This window comes from Sturnira hondurensis, unplaced genomic scaffold, assembly GCF_014824575.4.
Source record: "Sturnira hondurensis isolate 20B ecotype Veracruz unplaced genomic scaffold, ASM1482457v3 Scaffold0010128, whole genome shotgun sequence".
In the NCBI taxonomy this organism is placed as follows: Eukaryota; Metazoa; Chordata; class Mammalia; order Chiroptera; family Phyllostomidae; genus Sturnira; species Sturnira hondurensis.
The window spans coordinates 3,587,390-3,599,895 of NW_028082759.1; the positions used below are offsets into that span (position 1 = coordinate 3,587,390).

Consider the following 12,506-nt stretch of genomic DNA (forward strand, 5'->3'; position numbering starts at 1 on the left):
CTTAAAAAAGAAGATATTGTTTGTTGTTTAGCTTTTCAAAATAATCATGAAGACGAGTCTTTCAGATTTGATTATGGTAACTGATTCACTACTTCATATTTCCAGGGTTTAAATATGTTCATTAGAATTCTAGATAAAGAGCATTTAGAAAACTAGTGTGATAAAATTAATGGTTCCTTTATGGTGAAGGTTAATTTTGGTGAGTTCGTTTTGTTTTAGAATTCTGATTATTTTTGCAGTGACTAAAATGATACACTTAAGAATCTCATAATCTGTATTTTCAGATTTGGACTATGTTTTTGCCCACTCCAGTGGCATCTTTCTTACAAGTACGGTCTACTTTCTGGCTTACTGTATAACCATGAAAAATAATCCCAAACTGTATCCTGAAGCAGTCTTGCCAGGTAAGAATATTTGCTTCAGAAAATCTTACTCTATGAAAGCATCATTCTTTACTCATTTAACTTAAATAAGCATCTCCTGGAAACCAAGCCATCCTGTGTATGTATCTTTTCACTCCCTTCATTGCTTTGGCCCATTTCACCAACAAATATGAAGAATTTAAAAACCATGAAACAAAATAGAAATTGCTCATCATTATTATAAAACGTCAAACTTGAACAATGAAGCCAAGATGATTTCCTATGCCAAAACATAGCATATGTTGACCATCACACTTTATTATTTCTTCTTTGCTACCTCTACGGATTTCTATTAAAAATCAGAGTCCTGTGACTTTATTTTTTTAAATTATCAATAAACAGGAGTCTGTCGTCACTTGGGAAAGCAAACTTTTTTTTCAAAAATTAAGGAGAAATTGTTTTAGAGCTCAAAAAATATATGTTAAATGTACATGCTTTTGGACTTAATCCATCAGCCATTGATAGTGAAATATATCTAATTTCTCATTTATGATTTTGCTGCAATTCAATTTATAGAAGTATGTAAGTAAAATGTTTTATAGAACAAAATAAAGCATATATGAGACTCATTTTTGAGTGCCTGTTTGATTTAAGTCCAAGTATACCACTATACTGTTATAGAAAGTGGTAGAATATTTATTAAAGGCTTAGTTCAATTATCATGAGATTTTTCACTGCTATTTTCATTCAGATTCCAGGAGCTTTTTTCCTTAGTTATAATCATCATTCTGAATTTCACTTCTTTTTTGTTCATGGTCTAGAGTAAATGGTGTTTGCAGAGCATGTTCCGATCTGGTATCTTCACCAGGCTCCCCTTCACTACCCAATCTCTACTTAATTATTACTTTGGGTACTTTATTTAATGTCAGTAAGTGAAAGGATTGATCATGACACCCACAGCAATCAGTGGTTTCCAAAATGATCATAAAGCGTATCTCAAAAATCCACGTTGGCCAGTAACATTGATAGGAACACAGCGATCTGTGTACTTCAATATTCCTGCTGAGTCTAGAGGGCAGCTTGTTCAGGAGGGGAGGGTGGTTTGTGGATGCATGGTGTTTGTGTGTGTTTCAGGATTTCTGTCAGGACTGCTGTGGGCCATAGCTTCCTGCTCTTGGTTCGTAGCTAATCACTCCCTCAGTGCTGTGGTCAGTTTCCCGATAATCACTGCTGTAAGTAGCTGAACTGTTTTTCCAATGTTTTGTCTTTTAAAGGTAAATCTAACTTTTGTGAAGCATTCTTAGTGACTCACTGAAGTCTGTTATAGAGTTTTATTGTTTAGGAAGACAAGCAGTGTAATAGATTCATATGAATAAACTGATAGATACTTTCTAATCTCGTGTCCTCGATTGCCAAGAGAACATTGCTAACTTTATTTCAGGTTTCTTCATCTTTGATATCCTTGCAGTGTTTGTTTGGTCATTTTTACCTAATGTCATTTTAGATGTATTATAACTTGCTATTTAGAACAATATTCATCTCTATATGACAGTTTATAAATATAAAACGCTCCTGTGTGTATTATCACCCTTGAGTGACCTGACAACCTGTGAGACAGAGAGTACTTTCCACTCCTCTTCACATGAGAATTCAATATTTTTAAGGAGGGCTTTCAGAAAGTGCTAAAGCAAAGTACTGTCTCTGGGTAATGCCATTTATTGTAGCATACATAATACAATTTGCTTCATCTGGCTGAGGTTTTTTGGTACGAATTACGTAGCACACAGGTAACAGAAAAACAAACATATTTCTTTTGGCATAGGCAGGACAAGTATCAATAGGATTGTCCCCATTTTGAAGATGAGAAAATTGAGGCTATCGCCAACAGCACTGTCAGAGTGAGAAAGCCAGCGGAAATCTCGAGGCTTCTAAGTACAGGGTTTCCAGGGCACGGTGCTGCATTTTGCCATCAGTGTAGCATCCAGCTCCGAGTTTGTTTGGGGTTCATGATGGTAACGGGCCTGACATACTCACCCAGGAATGAACTAATGTTGGGCTCTTCTGTCTACTCGAGGTGTTTGCAACTGCTGACCAGTTGTTTACCTGTATCCCTTGCTTCTTAAATCATCATCATAAACAGAATTTGCCTGAAACGTTTTATCGTCCCACCTGTGTAAACCTTAGAACATGCGTTTTTTAAAAAACATATTAATTAATCTAAAACATGTTGCATTAAAGTTTGAAACATCCTTAAAGTTTAATACAAATTCTGGGTTTCAAACAGTATATTTTGGACAGTTTTATTGTGTTCATAAAGTAGTTGGCTTTAAAGAACAACTAAATTCAAATAAATTAGTTTTTTTTACTATAAAGAACTCACATTTTGACATGTTTAATCTCTGACGGGGAAAATGTTCTTGAAATCAAGCATGTTACAGGGATGTTTTTACGTTTAAGTCCTCATCATTGGAATGGCAAAGGACCCCAATTTTTCGCACAAAGGAGTTTGTTTCTCATCATTTGAGGGTCATTTAATGCTAGAAGTGACCACATAACACAGGGAAATATAATGCACAATGTGGTATAAAGCTTACTAGTTAAATGCTTAAAAGCAAATTTGCATAGAGAAGTACACAGTGTGATATTCTCCTCACATAGGGATACAAATGTTATGTTCTTGAACAACGGTGGGTTCTCCAAAAAGGGTTTGAAATTACTTTATCTAAAATATACAGATGCAATCAAATCATACAAGGTGAATAGACATACAAACATAGAACATCAAAACTATAGTAAACATGAGAAAGAAAGCAAATATCACAAAGGGTAAATAGCTACGTGAGTAAAATTGTTTTACACACATAAAAGGGGGCAATCCAGTGGGGTAGCTAATTATTTTTGACTGACAATATATGATTTTCTCAGAAAAGACAACTATTTTCTAGCATTAAATTTTAAACAGAGTTTATAACATGGGGCCTTTTATAAGGGAAATTGAACAACAATAAATAAATATTTTTTACAAAAAAATTGCAGTAGAGAGATGTTTTTCCAACCACTGTTCCCTATGTCAAAGTTTTGAGAAAGACTTAAGGTAAAACATTAAAACCTAATGCAATGGAAATAAATTGCTGAGGTAGAAGGACTATGGGGTCAACAGAGTGGCTTTTGGACACTTGCCTGTTGAAAGGTTTATTCTTGAACCACTGCATATAAGCACAGTCATCCAACCCAGCAGGTACAGCTTCCTGGTGCTTGAGGGTTGTTACCTGGGAGGGACAGGCATTGCTGGGAGATGAGCAATAGGTCCTTACCACCCCTGTGCCCTGTATTCTCACATGGTTTTACTTTGTTTTTTCTCTGTGTAAGACAACCTTATCAACGTGCAGAAAAGATTCAGTCCCTACCCTCAAAGATCTTACATTCTTTTTAATTTTTATTTTCCTAGCAGAGTAGATTTAATATTTTCTAGTGGGAAATTTCAAATATGCCCATCACCAGCTTCAATAATTATTAATATGGTCATTGTTATTTTTTTCTAAAAAGCACATTTTTTGAATCCCAGTAGCTCTGTTTTCCCCAGGTACATATATTTCCATTGTTACTTACCCATTGTTGAGTAGATTATGAGTTCCTTGAAATTGCATTTGTACTGTTTATTGGCAAATAACGTTCAATGAAAAAGCAAAAAAAAAAAAGAAGAAGAAACAAAGAAAAGAAAAAACCCACACAGCGTGAGAAAGGACTTGTTACCTCTGCTCCAAGTCTTCCCTATTGGTCTAAAAGCTGAATCCCTCCTTAAAGATGGCTCAAGCTCACCTTGTCTTCAAAGACTGATTGACAAATGCAATTTGTATAAATTTACAAAAGGAAAATATACAATTCCAATTGTCAGAAAAGATGTAACTCTTACCTAGGACACCCTTCCTTTTTGGCTCTCCTTCCCCTGAAGCACAGAGTCTGCACACACTTTCACTCACAATAGCATTCAGCAGAGTACCACTTCCTGTAACCACGTTACTCATCACAATAACCTTTAGGCGCTGTCTGAGCAAATATTTAGAAAACCATCAGCCAAAAGGCCTCAAAGGTCAATGATACCCTTTTGGTATTATCTTCTACCAAGTACTCTGAAGGGAAATGAATTTCCTGATTGAAGAGGATAAAATTTTTAAGCAAATGGCCCGATACATTAATATATCCTCTGGTCTATGGTTTTGTTTCATCCTGTCCAAAGTCAGTATGGACTTAGACTCTGGTCTGGATTTTGGGGCTTAGGACCTTACGTTACTGATAACAGACAGTTCCTCTGACCTATTTCTCTGGCTCTTTTGATGTAGACTTTTCCAGATGCTGACAGACGGAGAGCAATATATTTTTATTACTTTGCCTGCATGGCAGGACTGGAGTCTGACTCTGCTGACCCCTTTATGTAGACAGTTGGAGAAGCGGAGGAGGGAAAACATACTGGAGTTGTTTATTTAAAACTTCCAGGGTTTGTGCAGGCTTCAAAGGGAATCGTAAAAATGCTAGTGCCATGCACCTTCTCTGCAAAAACCATGACTATTTCAAATTCCTATTTTTTTCCCTTCTCAGCTAAAAAAATAATAATAAGACTTCAATAGCTTAAGTTTTCAAGTTGCACCCTCATCTGTTTTTCCCCATCTCCTTTCGTCTCCTGTCCTTTATATTATTTTATTTGTCTTTATTTCCTGTTCACGAACCCATTATTTATTTTTCCTTAGGTGGTTTTTCTCTATTCCCAGAGTACTAGTGTTAACATTTATTAGAGTTTAAAGTCAATGTAGTTGATCACTGTGAAGTAGTATCATCTATTTTAAATTTTAAAATACAGGCTGCTTCCATATGCACATTATTTGCCAGGTCCAAAAGAACATACTGAAGTGTCTTCAGTTCTGAGATTATCTCGTCCCAGAAAAAGTTATCCATTTCTTCAGACACTTTTTCCTATCAATCCTATTTCTAAGTAATGAGTTCAGTAGAAAAAATAAACTATTGCTTATTAAAATATTTTATTATAAATGGAACACATGAAAAAAGCATTCTATAACACAAAATGTAGCATCATCAAAATAATAAAAATGAGAACCATAAAGAAAAAAATAAAAATAAAAGCCCCCCTATTTTACCTAATGTTACTTAGGTTAATTTAATGTTAAGTTAGAGTTGAGATTATTTCCCTGACAATATTGTTATGTTGTTTTCACAATAGAAAGTTACATGGTTAAAGTATCAGTTCAGCTCTCCAATTTAGAGTACAGACACAGAAAAATAACTGATTTAATTAAAGTTTTTTTTTAAGGGTCCAGGATTTGTAGCTGCGATGTGGGGTGTCTTCGTGTTTAAGGAAATACAGGTAAGTACAAGAAAAGGTCAAGAGTCATAAAACAGGTGTAGGTCCATGTATGAAGGGGTTAATACTGTCTGGGTTATTTTCTGAGGACTGCATGTAAGTACTGAACTCAGTGCGGAAAACTCATGAATAGAGGTGACGGGTCAGATGGTCAAAATGTTTTTTCATCCCTAACTAGTAAAGACAGTAATAAAAATATGATAATTATTATAAAACATGTTTCTCTCTACCCAAGTCCCCAGGAGAAAAACCCTTTAGTTGACCTTGTATTTCCCTAAGAGATTTGGTTAAATAATCCAATAAATTATGGTACAAGGAAATTTTATTTTGTGTAAAACGTGGTAGATAAACAAAAAAAAGATTTTTTTATCCCCAAAATTAAACTATCCCTGAGGCAAATGGATGTGGGCATAGATATTTCTGTGGGTTCTCCTGCTCCCAGTGGCCTCCACAGCAAACCAGCACCTTTATGGGGCAAGTGACTCATGCCTCTCCCTTCTCCAGTGTCTTTGACACTCTCCCAAGGCATCACAGGCATAATATTTTCTGTCTCGATATGCAGCTGTAATAGCAAATAATTCCTGGTTCTGAGAAGTTCTGATGTTGGTAGTCTCCGGGAACCACGGAGTGAACTATGTCCCTGGCTAACCCTTAAAATGATCGTTCAATTTTAGATTTAAGAAATCATTTCATTCATTCTAAGTGACATATTTTGATTTAGAAAGGCATAATTTGATAATATGAGTAAGATTCTCAGATGAAATAAACATGTTTAGAAGATACTTGGACCATGATCTTAATATTTTTTTAAATACCCAAGACAAATTTAGAAAAGTGTAGACTCGTAAGTTACTTCTGTACACATGCTTCTCATCTATCTTAGTTAGGGCTGCTTTCCACAAAAATAATTCTATCCCCATGACACGCTCTAAATCTCTTTGCAAATATTTCATCTGCCTTAAAAGCGTAATGATTTCTATTTAATAATTATTAGTCAGCATAACATTCTGAGGCCTTAGAAAAATCACAAGTTAGTGATCAGAGACAGTTATTTCTTTCTCTTGTTATTTGCAATTAAGTGATCAGAGCTTATTTGCAAAAAATCACAAGTTAATGATCAGAGCTTATTTGCAATTAAGCACAAACTAAGAATAGATTTATTTTAAGCTTTTGAAAGTTATTTTGCTTACTACTACAGTAATAATGATGCTGAATTAAAAATCCTTTTTTCTAGATGTAAGAACTCCCTTAAGAGAGGAACCCTCTAACCATTAAGCTTAGTGTTAAATCCTCAGAGTCCTCTAAAAAGATGTTAAAAGACATTCAAAGAGTTTTTTAAAGATATCTTTAAAAATACAGACCAAACAGAGGAAGAACTTATGAGAATGATAGGCCCTGACCAAGTAGGGCTTAATTCAGGAATGCAAGGGTAGTTGATAATATGCAAATTAAGTAATCTTACTTTAATATTAAATGGGAAAACTATGTGATAATATATATTCAAAAGGCATTTACTAAAAATCAAAACCAGTTTTTAAGTAAGAAAATAACCTCTTAGTAAAGCTATAAATAGGAGGAAGCTGCAGATATAAGATGTCTATTAAAAACAGTAACAAATACCTAAGGTGAAACACAAGAGTTCCCTATCAATTATTTCTCAACAAAACTGATATAAAGAGTTCTCATTAGCTGAAAGTAAGAGATTTTTCTATCATTGCAGTTATTATTTTCTGGAGAGCCTATCCAATGTGATAAGATAAATTTAAGAATAAGAGGAATAGATATAAAAAAGAAATGAGATCATTGTCATCTCAATGTCATGTTATATTCTTTAAAATGTTATGAAAATCTTATGATCCGATAAGATCATTTACTAAGGTGCTTATGTATAGTATAAATATAAAATCAATATCCTTCTAATATGCCACTAATTATCAGTTACAAAGTGGAAAATAGATACTATTAATACTTTCCATGATTATAAAAATATATGAAAATAATTTAAGAAGTATGCCAGATTTATAAAACCTTTTGCTTTATTATAAAAGTTTACAAAAGGACATAAATGAAAATCAGAACAAATGGGAAGACTCACCATATTCCTGATGGGAAAACTCACTATTGTTACTAAGCAGTTCTTTCCAGGTATATTCACCGAGATTCCTATAAAATCCCAATGGCATTGCTTCTGGAATTTAGGAGTGAGTGTTAAAGTGTGGCCAAGTGTGATGTATAAACAGAGAGAGGGAGGGCCAAGCTGAAAGGGAAGAGTGAGTTTTGTTTACCTTCCTAAAGTCAAAAAACCTTACGCATCTAATCTGTCTACAAAGCTAAGGGGTGTCCAGTGACACTTACCATTCAATGCAGGCGCCTAACTACCTCTTGACAACCAAGCTAAAGGCAGTTTTAAATACTTTACATGCCAGTGAGTTTGAGAAAAATTTATCAGCTAAACACTGAATCCAGAATCCTATCAGAATGTAAAAATGTATTTTTGTTAGGAACAACGCAAAACCCTAGGTAAAACAAAAGCAAAAAAAAACATTATGACTTTTAGTCTTGATCAGTTAGGTCTTGGAGCAGTCCTTGAGGGCACATAGTTAAAAGTCTACAACCTGCAGCCTAAGAACTGAATTGGAGACCCAAGCACTTTTGAGTGAAAGAATTTAATGATTTTATTTTGTTTAATGCCGCCAGTGATCCAGTTGGAATGCCCTGCACATCTGATATTCTTTCATATCTTCTGGATCTGTTCCTCTTTCGGAAGTTTGTTTTAGAATTTAATATGTAGCTATTTTAAGCCAGGTACTTACTATATTTTTAGCAACACTTTTTTTAAAGCCAGTGTGTCTACAGTAATCCCAATGCAGGGGATTATTACCGCAACAATTTATGGGTCAGTAGCTACCCTCAGATAAAGAATCAGTTGGTTTTTCATCTCAGTAGCTGCTTCAGAAATCCAAGTTAAAACCTTTTTGCTTTGAGGAGAATGTTAGTGTGATCTTTCTAAGAGCTAACATTCGTTTTTGACCAAGGAAAACTATCACCCAAATAAAATCTATCCCCCCCTCCCAGGAGACTAGGCATTTTAGGTAGATTCTTAATCTTAAGGGGAAAAAAATCTGTTATTCCCTAAGAATGTTATTCTTCTGTCTATACAGATAAATAGAGAGCTTACCAAAATATTCACATAACTAAGTTGTACAATGCTGACAGTTGAGGCCCCATACATTTTTTTAAATTAATCACCGAAACTGTCTCATTTAAAGTACATTTAGCAATCACCTGAGTGTATTCATTCTTTGAACAATATTTATTGAGTGCCTCTTCTGCTTCAGTACTAGTATCTAGATAAAGGCACTGTTGTAAAACTAAGAAAAAAGATGCCAGAGGACCTTAGTGCTTTAGTGCAGGACTCGAGTGTGAGTGTGTGTGTGCTGGTCTGCACTTGGCCTCGTGCTGCTGTCTTTCACTTGAAGAGCTTGTATTATTACCCTGACTTCTGACAGTGACGATGCTCACAGCGAACCCGACAGCACAACCGACTCCAGCCCAATTTACAGACCTCTCTCTGGTCATCAAAAAGGCAAATGAATCCACTCTAACCCAATTCTTTATTCAGTTGGAAAAAGGGAAGACGCACTGTATTGTGTACGGGCTACTTATTAACGGGCAGTAACTTTGGTGAGCGCTAATGATAGTATTATATGATCTGAGTGTCGGGAGCTCTCCATATAATTTTAGGCCATGTATCTAAAATTAGAGAGGAGCTAATCTCAGTTTACATTGTGATGTTCAAATCTTCCCTTTCAGTGACTGACGACCTGGCAGTCAGTCACTCAGAGGGAAACAGCCAGAAGAATGAGGGAGCTTGAGATGGTTCTGCAGGAGAAAACGGTCCAAGGAGCTGAAATATTGACCAGGAAAAAGATGCTTCAGGGATGTAAGACAGTTATTTTTCCATGTTTAAGGGTTTTTCTTGTAAGACAGAGATTAGAAATTGATCTGTCTGTGCCCCTAGAGCTAGAACTTGAAGGAAATAAAATATTTTTAGTTAATACAGGGAGATATTCTCTGTTTCTTTAAAGATGGACTGTCCCCACCTGAAAGCGGTTCTCAGAGTTTCCCATCCCTGTGCCAGGGCACCGGGTCACATACAGAGCTGGACAAGCCAGACCTAGTCTCTGTTTCTTCCTCACCGTTTAGACTGGTCCTTATTTACCTGAATTGTTCATCTCTCCCCAGGAGGACTGTGGTCACCTTCTCCCTGGTCTCCATCCATACACCTGGCCCCCTCCAATCTCTTCACCACTGTCAGAAAGCGAGGGCTTCTTCAAATGCAAATCCAGTCTTTTCATATCCAGCTGTGTCTCTTCCTTTAAGGTCTCTCCACTGCTTGGGAACATAAACCCCAAAGCAGAACATGCGCTATTGGGTCCCTGCCTTCCAACCTCACCTTGCTCTACTTCCCCCTCATTGCTCTAGTCACACTGACCTTCTTTCCGCACCTGGCAAGTATCCTGCTTTCTCTTACAACAGAGATGTGCACCTGCTGCCCTCTGGCCCCGCCCAGTTCATTGATACATAGAGTTACATACAGGTCAACTTCCCACTCCCCACACCACCTTGTTAAGGTGCTTTTATAACACTCAGAATTACTTGTTTACTCGCCCCACCGCACTTTGTAACATTCTCTCAGCTGTTGATTATTTTATCAGTGGTTGACTCCCATACTATATGATTAGCTGAATAGGGCACAGTTTGTCCTCATTTTTGCACATTTTAACCCCAGCTCACGCTGATGTGCAGCAGGAGTCCACCTGTGTTTATTGAGTGGGTGGATTGGTAAAGCTCTTCCAGGTTTTCAAAAGAATCTCAGTGATTACTTAGAGAAATAGCGTGTCTGTGTGAGTATATATATATATATATATATATATATATATACACACACACACATATATGAGAAATAGCACACACACATGTATAAAATAATGTGTGTGTGTGTGTGCAGAAGATGGTTAGTAAGATCCCTAGTAATCATCTCAAGTATGTGCTTGTTGCATGTTTGATTTAGAAGTTTTTAATTGCAGTTATTCTTTTTTATTATTCAGGGTCAGCAAAACTACCTATTAATGATATTTGCATTTTGCATCATCTTGACGGGAGCATTATGCACGGCTTTTTCTAAAGTCTGAGAATCACACGACCAGCAGGTGGCAGCAGTGGTTAAGACAACGCCTCTACTGGACCCTAGTCAGATTATTCTGAGAACAGAGCTCATTTTCATACCGCAAAATGGACCTCAACTCATCGTAGAGTGGGTAAATTATAGTTTTCACAAATGTGAGAATGAAGGAAAACTGATTTTCAGTCAAGCATAGGGTGACTAAAATGTCTCCATTCTTACAGCATTACTATCCAAGGGTGCTTCTTCACCACAGTATGTGTTTATAGTATTGCACAGTCTAGAAAACAGTGCGGAGTCCACACAGAAAGAATTCTGTGTATGTCCAAATCTCCAGTATATTATGCTCTTTAATGAAGGGCGGCAGAAAAGAGGCAGAGAAAGGTGGCAGGAGCTGGGGGGAGGCACAGGTGAGGGAAGGAGAGTTAGCTCACAATGGAATTAGATTCCAAAGATACCTGTATCCTTTGCTAGAAAAAGTAAATGTCAGCATTGGTAGCTGAATGTTAAAAAGGCCATTTCATTATTTTTAGCCCAAACTTACTTTTACTTCATGTTAATATTGCCCCGCTGTACATCACCCACCCATCTTACTTAGCTCAAATTGCTTTTCATTATTTCCAGATAAAAATTCATCTTCACGGAACAAAAATTTCTCATCATTGAGAGTATAATAACTATACATGATGCGCAAGTACACACTATAAACACACACACTGTGTATGTACTATTCCAAATCTGGGAGAAATTCTAGAGTTACTGAAAATGAGGTGGTGGCTCATTAGAGAGAGTTTCAAGAGACCAAACACCTTTTGGAGATATGTGTATGTGTGTGTTTCCTGAAAAAAAATCTTTTCTAAATTCTTCTTTTAACCAGAGGTTTTCTTCCTGTTTTCACTGGCGGCTTCTGCTAGGCAATGAAAAATGACGGACATGCTGGTTTTATGTCTTTAAGAGAAGTGAAATGGGACTGCTTCTACGGTGTTCCTCACAATGGTTCCCAAACTTTCAAAATAATACGACCCCTGGGGCAGCCCGCGTTCCACCCACCCCACCTGACAGTCCAGCACTTGGTCGTGCAGAAGAGACAGCGCCACATTCTGCCGAAGCGTATGTGCTGTGGGGGTAACCTGCGTGGGTTTAAATCCCCCCTCCACTTCACTGCACTTAGCTGGCTTCGGCTAAGTTTCTGAGTCCTGGTATCAGATTCCTTGCCTATAAACAGGGGAGTCTGTCCGAACAGGCGATTGCCAAACCTCTGCTTTTTGCTTACCTTAGGAAGTTACTGTCTGTCTCTTCTGAAGTGTTGAGGTTTTATTTTCCCTTGCCTAATATGATTAGATACTTGTATTTATTTTAACTTTCTCTGGTTTGGCTTTCTGCCTCTGTGCACAGAGATGGTGATGCCTTTTGGAGGAAAGCAGTAGCCCACTGAGGCTCCCATCCTCATTGTGGGAATTTTCTCCTATCAGAACAAACATCTCTAGCTCCAAATGAGTTTAAAGAAATTAATACAGCATTTCCCCTGAGCTTTCAAATGTCCTCTTATTTCTGTATTCATTTCATTTTAGGAAGAATTTTTAAG

The 12,506-nt window shown here is 36.7% G+C and overlaps 1 protein-coding gene across 3 annotated transcripts in view; it reads left to right on the plus strand.

The window, feature by feature from the left end:
* TMEM144 (transmembrane protein 144) overlaps positions 1-11,572 on the plus strand; it is a 30,628-nt gene extending 19,056 nt beyond the window's left edge. For all 3 annotated transcript variants that reach the window (XM_037058289.1, XM_037058288.1, XM_037058287.1), the window contains 4 exons: positions 285-404; positions 1,497-1,594; positions 5,686-5,739; positions 10,848-11,572. In XM_037058289.1, the coding sequence (XP_036914184.1) occupies positions 285-404; positions 1,497-1,594; positions 5,686-5,739; positions 10,848-10,931 (356 nt within the window). In that variant the 3' untranslated portion in view covers positions 10,932-11,572. The remainder of the gene's footprint in view (positions 1-284; positions 405-1,496; positions 1,595-5,685; positions 5,740-10,847) is intronic.
* The last annotated feature ends 934 nt before the right edge of the window (positions 11,573-12,506 follow it).